Source organism: Myotis daubentonii, chromosome Y (genome assembly GCF_963259705.1).
Source record: "Myotis daubentonii chromosome Y, mMyoDau2.1, whole genome shotgun sequence".
In the NCBI taxonomy this organism is placed as follows: domain Eukaryota; kingdom Metazoa; phylum Chordata; class Mammalia; order Chiroptera; family Vespertilionidae; genus Myotis; species Myotis daubentonii.
Window position 1 is genome coordinate 4,604,883 of NC_081862.1, and position 10,938 is coordinate 4,615,820.

Genomic DNA, 10,938 nt, shown 5'->3' on the forward strand with positions numbered 1-10,938 from the left:
TCCACAAGCTCTAATTTGCTCATATGCCAGTTGCACATAATCTAACTGGGTTCGAACATCATTGTATTGTCCCAGTCCTGCTAGCATTTCATAAGTTATTTGAGCATTCAGCCCGCGGTTTATTTGGGCTTGCTCCTGGCATCTCTCCAAGAATTCTCCTTTCCATAGTAAATAATCTCCTCCATCCAGAGTTGCACGTGCTAGAGAATACCAATCATGAGGGATTAGGAAAGCTTCGGAAATACTATACATAATTTCTCCTGTAAAAGGAGCTGTTGGACCATTTTGGACTACACTTTCACATAAGGCCTTTATCATTTTAAAGTCAATTTTTACATGATGTCTGATTACCTGATTTGGTAGCTGTGGATCAGGTACCTCTATGATAGGGAAAACAAGCCTTTCTTCCGCCGGTATTTCCCTCAATCCTTCTCTGATGGCTTTTTGCACAGGTGATTCAAATGACAGCGAATTAAGCATATCAGAATTAGGACGTGCATGCGGAGGTGGAGAGGACCCTGAAGCCCGTTCCTCTAACGTGTCTTTCCACTCCTCACTAGGAGGAGCTGAGGGAACCAGTTGAGGAGACTCCTCCTCAGCCTCTGTAAAAGGCTTTGGCAAATGCAATATTATGTTCCCCATGGAAAAAGTTTTTTTTTGAGATGAGGTTTTTCTTGCTGCTAACATTTTTCCAAGTTCTAACTAACTTTTTTGGCAACCTTTTAAGATCTAATGTACCTTCCTCAAGAAAAGCAAAGGTTATGTTGTATAATAACATTCAAAACTGTAAAAGATTACCTTCTAAAATTTTAACACTTTAAACATGCAAATCAAAAGCACATAATACAGTTTCTTAGTATTTTAAAAGCCAAATATAACTTTTTAGAGCAGAATCTACTTTCTTAAAGCCAAATCCTGCCCCGTTTGTTAGCCTGGTTAAGAAAACGTTCCCAGTGTACTTACAGACCCGGGTTTCTGTGGTTGATCCTGGGCATTGCATGAGGTAGACTTCCCCTCACCTTTTTTTGGTGAGTTTTCCACACCTTTTCTGTGAAAACTTCCTTTCTCGCTTGAGCGAGCCCTGCACTTCCAGATTACCCACTGGGCGCCAGATGTCCAGTGTTTCCTTTCAGGTCCCGCATGGAGTAGGGTTCGGTACCTGAAAGAGGAGCAGCACAACAAATGAGAGAAAAAGACCCGAGATAATTTTGCAATATTGGAGGTCCAGGTGGGCAAGTCCAACTCAAGGAGAGAGACATCCACCCATGCTCAGGCTACTCCAATCTTTTATTGATCTGGAGTAGCCTTAGGCAAGTGAACCCCCATTAACAGGAAGACTAGCCCATCAGCAAGGATTTACATAATAATAAATGGGGGAGTAGTTTCAGCTACCATTGTCTGGACAAACAGAGGTGGAGCCTAGCTCCATGCTTTGCTAGGGCTTCAAAGGCACCCAGCCTTTGGGGGTTTCTGGAAGTTCTCTGCCTATGCTTATCAGATAGTGAAGGCAATAAACATTTTCCCACAGTGGTGGTTGCAGTCATGAGGAGCAGGGTGTCTTGTTAGTGCTGGCAGTGTATAATAATGAATTTGATTTCCTTTTTAAATGGTAGACTATTGAATATTGTTAAACTATTGCAAGTATGGTCAGCTCAACACAAGAATATTTATGCCACAACTGGTACAGTTTTTCCTTTAACAACTTGGTCTAGAACAGCACTGCTGGATATTGGAGATACTAGAGAAGTGAGGTTTCACTCTAACTGTTTCACTAATGATTCACTTCATGTTACATTTGCCCCCTTCAAAAGTGAGTAAATAGTAATAAGAGAAATTGGGTATGGGGTACATGGGTATTATCTTCACAATTTTTCTGTAAATCTGGAAATATTCTAACATAAATCATCTATTAAAACAAAGCTCAACATCCTAAGAAATGGTAACAACTGAACATACTGGAATGGACCACAGAAATGACAGGGGAGTATGGGAATTGTCTTAAAGGAAACACCACCTCCCTGCCATATGCTGGACTATAATGGAATTGAGGAAATGAGAGAGAGAGGTCAGTCTGGGAAAAATTTTAGGAGTGAAGAGGAAGGGCTCTGTTCTATAACCAAAGTGTCTGAGATTTCTGCATCCTCTGCTACCCCCGCCCCTCCTGGATGGTCAAGCTGAGGCTTTGTGATGTCAAGCCACACCCTGTCAACCACTGATTTTGGGCAACCAGAGCTGAAGTGAGTGGCTCCTCATTAACCTAAAGAGTATTCATAGAGGCCATGACCCTTTGAGTACTGTCTGTTGCCTAAAGATAGCGAAACTTAATAAGACGATATTGTAGACTATTAGAGATATGGAATAAGACTCCACACAGAAGGATGGATGAAGAAACTGAAAGTCCAAAAGTGAATTTATTTGTATTGGGGGGGGGGGGGTGGGATGGATGGTGGTGGTCGCAGTCATGAGGAACAGGGTGTTGTGTTAGTGCTGGAATTGTAAAATAAAGAATTTGGTTTCCTTTTAACATGGAAGACTATTGAATATTGTTAAACTATTGAAAGGATGGGAAGCTCAAGATGTGAAGTTTTATGCCAAAACTGGTACAGTGTTGCCTTTAACATCATGGTATAGAACAGCATTGTTGGATATTGGAGATACTAGAGAAGTGAGGTTTGACTCTGTTTCACTGATGGGGAGGGACCAAAGGAGGGGGCAGGCATGTGAGAAGGGATTAATGTAGATTTCTTTAGTTGGGGCACCAGACAAGCCATTGCATACTGACCTAGACACTTAGCATAAGGACAAGGAGAAGTCTGAATGGGGAGTTTTTTCTCAACACTTTTTCATACTAGCAAGGAAAAAAGAAGCTGATGTATAATATAGGTTTGTATTGGGGGGGGGGGGGGTAGGATGGATGCTGGTGGTCGCAGTCATGAGGAAGAGGGTGCTGTGTTAGTGCTGGCAGTGTATAATAATGAATTTGATTTCCTTTTTACATAGTAGACTACTGCAAATTGTTAAACTATTGAAAGGATGGTCAGCTCAAGGTCTGAAGTTTTATGCCGCTACTGGTCCAGTTTTTCCTTTAACAACTTGGTCTAGAAGAGTATTGCTGGATATTGGAGATACTAGATAAGTGAGGTTTCACTCTGATGATTCACTTCATGTTACCTTTGCCCCATACATAGGTAAGATATCAACACTAATAAAAGAGAAAAATGGTAATTGGCGTACGAGCTGCCCTTCTCATTGGCTAATCAGGGCTATATGCAAATTAACTGCCAACTATGATTGACAGTTAACTGCCAACAAGATGGCGGTTAATTTGCATATGTAGGCACAATGCAGGGAGGCGAAAGGGAAAGCAGGAAGAAGCCCCCTGCCACTGACAGTGATCCGAAACCCAGGGGGGAGCTAAGAACTGGGGGGCAGGGCAAAGGCGGCCCTGGGGCGGCCTTTGCCCTGCCCCCCAGCCATGATCGGAGAATCAGGTGCCTTTGCCGCCCTGGCCAGTGATAGCAGGAAGTAGGGGTGGAGCCAGCGATGGGAGCTGGGCACGGTCGAAGCTGGCAGTCCCGGGAGCTAGGGGTCCCTTGCCTGGGCCTAAAGCGGAGCCCACGATCACGGAGCCGCTGCAGCTGCGGGTCCCCGCTGCCCGGGCCGGACGCCTAGGCCAGAGGCGTCAGGCCTGGGCAAGGGGCTGATCCTGCGATTGGAGGGTGATGGGGGTCAACGCCTGAGGGCTCCCAGTATGTGAGAGGGGCCAGGCTGGGCTGAGGGACACTCCCCCCCACACACACCCGGTGCACGAATTTCGTGCACCGGGCCCCTAGTTAATAATAAGGGAAATTGGGTATTGTGTATGTAAGGCCAGAGAAAATTCCCCCCCCTCCTCCACCCTGACTGACCTTTCCGGTAAGCTCTGGTTTAGCAAGCTCTGATCTAGTCACAGCAGAGGTATTTTATCTCTTCCTGGGATCGGTCTGTGTAAACCAGACCACCCTTGCCCCTTAGGACATGAGTCAACTGCAAACGCAGGTCTGCCCCCCTTAGGAAATGAGTCAACTGTTAACTGTTAACCTAGTTCCCTGTTTTACCGGCCACCTGCGTGTGGTTTTTGCCTTTATAAACTCATGTCCTGCAATTGCTCAGGGCTCCAGTCAGCCAGCACTTTCCTTGTGTTGCTGTCTGTCTGCCTGAGAGCCCCTGCGCTGCGCTTGTAATAAAGAACCTCTTGCTTTTGCATCAAGTTTCGGTCTCTGCGTTTGACTTGGGGTCGTCGCCCCCTCCGTCGGATTCACCGGGGGTCTTGGGGACCTTACATTTGGGGGCTCATCCGGGATTTGGGGCGGCTACCCCTCAAGTGCCAGGATCGGTCTTGGAGGTAAGCAGACTCCGGAGTCGTTCAGTGTTTGTCTTGTCCTTTGTTCGTTTTTAGTTTCGGTTTTTCGGGAAGACAGGTTGTCGGCTCCGTCAGGAGTCGGCTCCTCTGGTCGAAGGGTCTTCGGCCAGAAAAACTGTCACCCTGGGGGACGCCCCAGGGACGGACGGTGACCAAGAGGTCTTGGTCACTTCTGGTTCTGGCTGTCCGGCAACGGGCACTCGCGTGTCCGGCCGGACTAGCGTCAGGGAGGGATATCATCCCTCAGCTGCCATTCTGTATCTGTGCAAATCCTTGTGGATCCGGTGTCTTGTCGCGTCATTGTTTGTTCTTTGTTTTTGTCTTCTACTCCTCCTCTCCCATCCAGGTAACATGGGCCAAGGAAGCAGCACCCCTCTTTCTCTTACAGTGGCACACTGGAAGGACGTCCGGAGTCGGGGACTCAACCTTTCCGTCAGTGTCAAGAAGGGTCCTTGGCAGACTTTCTGTTCATCCGACTGGCCAGCCCTAGGCATGGGGTGGCCAGCGGATGGGACTTTTGACCTGTCTATTATTTTTGCAGTAAAGAACAAAGTGTTCCAGTCAGGACTAGCGGGCCATCCGGACCAACAGCCATATATCGTCATTTGGCAGGACCTGGTCCAAAACCCTCCCCCTTGGTTGAAACCCTGGCTGCCGTCCGGTACCTCCCGGGTTCTCGTGGCCCAGGCACCTCCCGCAGACCAAACGAAACGTCCTTTGGACGACCCTCAAGCCGACCTCCTCCTCTTGGACTCCCCACCCCCTTACCCATTCTCCTCTCCAGCCAGAGCAACCGGAGGAGCCCTCGGCACCCCTCGCTCCAGCGGGAGGACCGGCTCAGGGAACCCGGAGCCAGAGGAGACATCCCATGTCCCCAGATTCGACCGTGGCCTGCCCTCTCCGGCCATACGGGCCTCCACCCTCCCGCGGGGACGATGATGAGTCAGCCCCGCTCCAGCCACTCCAGTACTGGCCCTTCTCCTCAGCAGATCTCTATAACTGGAAAACTAACCACCCTCCCTTTTCAGAAGATCCCCAGTGCCTAACGGGGCTGGTCGAGTCCCTTATGTTCTCTCACCAGCCCACTTGGGACGATTGTCAGCAGCTTCTCCAGACTCTCTTTACTACAGAAGAAAGGGAGCGGATTCTTTTGGAGGCCCGGAAGAACGCCCCCGGCCACGACGGCCGGCCAACCCAACTCCCCCATTTGGTGGATGCGGCCTTTCCTCTGGACAGGCCGGACTGGGATTTCAACACGGCAGAAGGTAGGGAGCACCTGAAGGTCTACCGCCAGACTCTAGTGGCCGGCCTCAGAGGGGCGGCTCGGCGCCCCACGAATTTGGCTAAGGTAAGAGAGGTCATCCAGGGGCCCACTGAACCGCCTTCTGTTTTCCTCGAGCGACTGATGGAGGCGTTCAGACGGTACACCCCATTTGACCCCACCTCGGAGGGACAGAAGGCTTCGGTAGCCATGGCCTTCATAGGGCAGTCAGCATTAGACATTAAGAAAAAGCTGCAGAGACTTGAGGGGCTGCAGGATTTTACCCTTCAAGATTTAGTTAAGGAGGCAGAGAAAGTGTACCATAAGAGGGAGACCGAGGAGGAGAAGGAGCAGCGGAAGGAGAGAGAGAGAGAGGAAAGGGAAGAAAAAAAGGAAAAAAGGGAAGAGTAAAGGCTAACCCGTATCTTGGCCGCAGCAATAGAAGGGAGTAAGCCACAGGAGAAAGGAAAAGGAAGGCAGGCAGGTACCTTGGGCAACAGGCCACCGTTAGGAAAGAATCAATGTGCTTACTGCAAGGAAGAAGGACATTGGAAGCGGGAGTGCCCAAAGAGACTAGCGAAGAAGGCGCTGGCACTCCAGGAAGATAGTGATTGAAGAGGTCGGGGCTCGGATCCCCTCCCCGAGCCTAGGGTAACCCTTAAGGTGGAGGGGAAGCTTGTCAACTTCCTAGTAGACACGGGAGCTCAGTATTCGGTTCTTAAAAAACCATTAGGGCCGGTCTCCCAGAAGACTTCCTGGGTAATAGGGGCAACAGGAAACGAACAATATTCCTGGACTACTACCCAGACTGTAGATTTAGGCATGGGGAAAGTAACTCATTCCTTCTTAGTAATACCAGAATGCCCTGCCCCCCTTCTGGGGAGAGACTTGTTAACCAAAATGGGAGCTCAGATCACCTTCACCCCACGAGGGCCGACCCTAACTCAACATGGGGATCCGATTACCCTCCTGACACTCCAACTAGAAGATGAGCACCTGCTGTTTGAGGATAAAGTCCAAAAGAATGAGGGGATAGGAGAGTGGTTACAACAATACCCTGAGGCTTGGGCTGAGACTGCGGGGATGGGCCTGGCTGCTGAACGGCCCCCCGTAGTAATAGAACTCAAGTCCTCTGCAACCCCAATCGCGGTGCGACAGTATCCCATGGCAAAGGAGGCCTGGAGGGGAATCAGGGTCCATATCCAACGCCTCTTGCGCCTAGGGGTCCTGGTCAAATGCCACTCCCCCTGGAACACCCCACTCCTCCCAGTAAGGAAACCTGGAACTAACGACTACCGGCCGGTGCAGGACTTAAGGGAAGTCAACAAGAGGGTGCAGGACATTCATCCCACGGTTCCCAATCCCTATAATCTCCTGAGCTCTATCCCTCCGTCTCATGTGTGGTATTCAGTTCTAGATTTAAAGGATGCCTTCTTCTGCCTGCGGCTGCACCCTGCCAGCCAAAACGTCTTCGCTTTCAAATGGAGAGACCCAGACTCGGGGATGACAGGGCAGCTGACCTGGACTCGACTTCCCCAAGGATTCAAGAATTCTCCCACCATCTTTGACGAGGCCCTCCATCAAGACCTGGCTGTCTTCCGCGCTGACCACCCACAAGTCACCCTTCTTCAGTACGTGGATGACCTCCTCCTCGCAGGAGCTACCAAAGAGGACTGTGAAGCAGGTACCAGAGCTTTGCTTTTAGAGCTTTCCCGCCTAGGATACTGGGTCTCGGCCAAGAAGGCCCAAATATGTCAGCGGAGAGTAACCTACTTGGGATATGCTCTAGAGAAGGGAAAATGGTGGCTCACTGAGGCTCGGAAGAACACGGTCACCCAGATTCCCAGGCCGCAAACCCCCCGACAGGTACGTGAGTTCCTAGGGACAGCCGGCTTCTGCCGCCTTTGGATTCCGGGTTTCGCAACCCTGGCGGAGCCTCTCTACCCGCTGACAAAACAGGGGAACCCCTTCGAATGGGGGGAGGCTCATCAGAAGGCTTTTGACAACATCAAGAAGGCCCTTCTCTCTGCTCCGGCATTGACTCTACCAGATGTGGCCAAGCCCTTTACTCTGTTCATAGACGAAAGAAAAGGGGTGGCCAGAGGGGTCCTAACCCAGACCTTAGGCCCCTGGAAGAGGCCGGTAGCCTACTTATCCAAGAGGCTAGACCCGGTGGCGAGAGGGTGGCCGGCTTGTCTGAGAGCGATCGCAACCACTGCCTTGCTTGTAAAGGATGCAGACAAGCTTACCTTGGGGCAGAAACTGACTGTAGTGGCCCCGCATACCCTTGAGAGCATTATTCGGCAGCCACCGGACCGGTGGATGTCCAATGCCCGGATGACCCACTACCAGAGTCTCCTGTTAAATGAAGATCGAGTCCACTTCAGGGCTCCGGTAGTCCTCAACCCGGCTACCCTGCTGCCAGAGGTAGATCCTGAGGGTAAGGAAGTCCTACACTCGTGCTGCGACATTTTGGCAGAAGAAACCGGGCCCAGGAAAGACCTCAAGGATTCCCCCTTGTCAGAACCTCAGATCACCTGGTTCACAGATGGCAGCAGCTACCTCTATGAAGGTAAGAGGGTGGCAGGTGCAGCTGTAGTCAGCAAGGATCGGACTATTTGGGCTAGCAGCTTGCCTGAAGGGACGTTGGCCCAGAAGGCTGAATTAATTGCCCTGACCCAAGCCCTCAGACTTGCAGAAGGTAGCCGGGCTAATATTTATACTGACAGCCGTTATGCCTTTGCTACTGCTCATGTGCACGGGACCATATACCGTCAGAGAGGTCTCCTCACTTCAGCAGGAAAGGAGATTAAGAATAAACAGGAGATCCTCGAACTCCTGGAGGCTGTCCATGCCCCCTGGGAAGTAGCTATCATCCACTGTCCCGGCCATCAGAAAGGGACCTCAGAGATAGCTGTGGGAAACAGGAAGGCGGATACTGAGGCGAGACAGGCCGCTCTCGGACCCCGGCTACTTGCCCTCGCTGCCGGCCCCGCAGTATCACAGCCAGAGGCCCTCCACTACACCCCAGAGGAAGAGGAAGACCTGTCTAAAAAGCCAGAAAAATACCACAAGGATGAACTCGGGGTTTGGAGGACTGAGGGGGAGAAAATGGTAGTGCCAAGGGAAGCGGCCACCGCCTACCTCCAACAACTACACCGCCTCACCCACCTGGGGGCCAAACACCTCAGCTCCACTAGCCGGGCCACTGGACACTATGTCAAAGAACTCGACCGCCTCTCGGAGGAAGTAGTCAAGCAATGCAAGGCATGTCAACTAGTAAACCTACATCCATCCCAGGTGGGGAAGGGACAGAGACTCAGGGGAGATCGACCAGGAAGTTACTGGGAGGTAGATTTCACAGAGGTAAAGCCTGCCCGTTACGGTTACAAGTATCTCTTAGTCTTTATAGATACTTTCTCAGGTTGGGTAGAAGCCTTTCCCACCAAGAGAGAGACTGCAACCATAGTCGCCAAGAAGATCTTAGAAGATATCTTCCCTCGGTTTGGAGTTCCTAAGGTAATCGGATCAGACAACGGTCCGGCCTTCGTTGCCCAGGTAAGTCAGGGAATGGCCAAGATACTAGGGGCGGATTGGAAATTGCATTGTGCTTACAGGCCCCAGAGTTCAGGTCAGGTAGAAAGAATGAATAGGACATTAAAAGAGTCTATGACTAAATTATCCTTAGAGACTGGCGTGGCAGACTGGACGGTCCTCCTTTCCTTCGCTCTTTTCCGCGTGCGAAATACACCAGGCCCCTTAGGAGTAACTCCGTTTGAGATTCTGTTTGGGGCCCCTCCGCCCCTGTCTGCTGACCCATGGTCTGTGCCCACAGACACTCATACCCCTCAATCCATGCTTGCCAGGCTGAAGGCCCTCGAGACTGTCCAGAAGGAGGTGTGGACTCCCCTGGCTGCCCTCTACCAACCAGGGGAACTGCAGGTCCCCCATCAGTTCCAGGTTGGAGACTTCGTCTACATCAGACGCCATCGAGCTGGCAACCTTGAGCCAAGGTGGAAGGGACCACACCTGGTATTGCTGACAACCCCGACCGCAGTCAAGGTAGACGGTGTAGCTGCCTGGATCCACGCCTCCCACGTCAAGCAAGCACCCCCTTCAGATGACACCTACCATGGATGGACTGCAGAGAGGACAGACAACCCTCTCAAGCTGCGGATTCGCCGCCGTTCTCCTCCTCCTGCTGAGCCTACCACTGATAAGTAGTGACCTGCTAGCTAACCCCCATGCCCCGAAGAGACTAACTTGGAGGGTAATGTCCCCCCACACTGGACAGACGGCTTGGTCAACCACCAACATTGCCCCTAAAGGAACATGGTGGCCAGACTTAACGCCAGACCTCTGTGCCATGGCAGCCGGACATAGACTATGGGATCTCCCTGAAGAATCGGTAGAGGAAACTAAAGCAGGAGTAGAGTCCCGGGCTCAAGTAGGAAAGGGAAAGGATGGCTACCCCAAACTCTGTAGTTATTCCGAAGCCCGCGAGAGTCTTTCTACAACCCAATTCTATGTGTGCCCCAAAGATAGGCAGGGACATAGGAAAAATTGTGGATCTGAACGCGAGTACTATTGTGCAGAATGGGGATGCGAAACAACCGGTACTGCATATTGGGTCGGGAAGCCCCCTGCATGGGACCTCATCCAAGTTCAGAGAAATAGGGACCAATCCTCCGGTCATAAGGGATGGATTAATACCCTGAATATCTCCTTTACCCCAGCTGGGCGGTCATACGAGCTGAACAAGTGGCGATGGGGATTAACGTGGGGGCTGCGACTGTACAAGAATTCCCATGATGATGGCCTCCTTTTTAAGATAAGACTAGATGTACAGGACTACAGGCCACCGGTGGCAGTGGGACCAAATCCTGTCTTGTCCAGGCAGCTCCCTGCGAAAGGAAGACCTCGCCTCACGACCCCAGTGCCGGCAGGGACCAGTCCAGTCTCCGGGGAGGAATTAGCAGACCCCATAGATCCGGAGACAAGCACCAGTCAGAGACTATTAGGATTAGTAGAGGGGGCCTATAGTTCTTTAAACATGTCCAAATCTAACCTGACTGAGTCTTGCTGGCTATGCTTAACTACGAGACCCCCCTACTACGAAGGAATAGCCTTCCGGGGAAACCATACCAATGCCACTAGCCATGACCATTGTTCATGGGGACAGCATGGGAAGCTGACCCTTACTGAGGTCTCAGGGCAGGGCACATGTATAGGACAAGTGCCAAAAGATCGCCAGCATCTCTGCAGTGAGACCTTA

General features: G+C 51.1%; 1 protein-coding gene across 1 annotated transcript; it reads left to right on the forward strand.

The window, feature by feature from the left end:
* The first annotated feature begins 4,363 nt into the window (after positions 1-4,363).
* On the forward strand, positions 4,364-9,887 carry LOC132225636 (uncharacterized). The gene is given in 2 exon segments (XM_059680703.1): positions 4,364-5,055; positions 5,057-9,887. Coding segments are annotated over 2 exon segments (5,133 nt in total). The 5' UTR covers positions 4,364-4,753.
* The last annotated feature ends 1,051 nt before the right edge of the window (positions 9,888-10,938 follow it).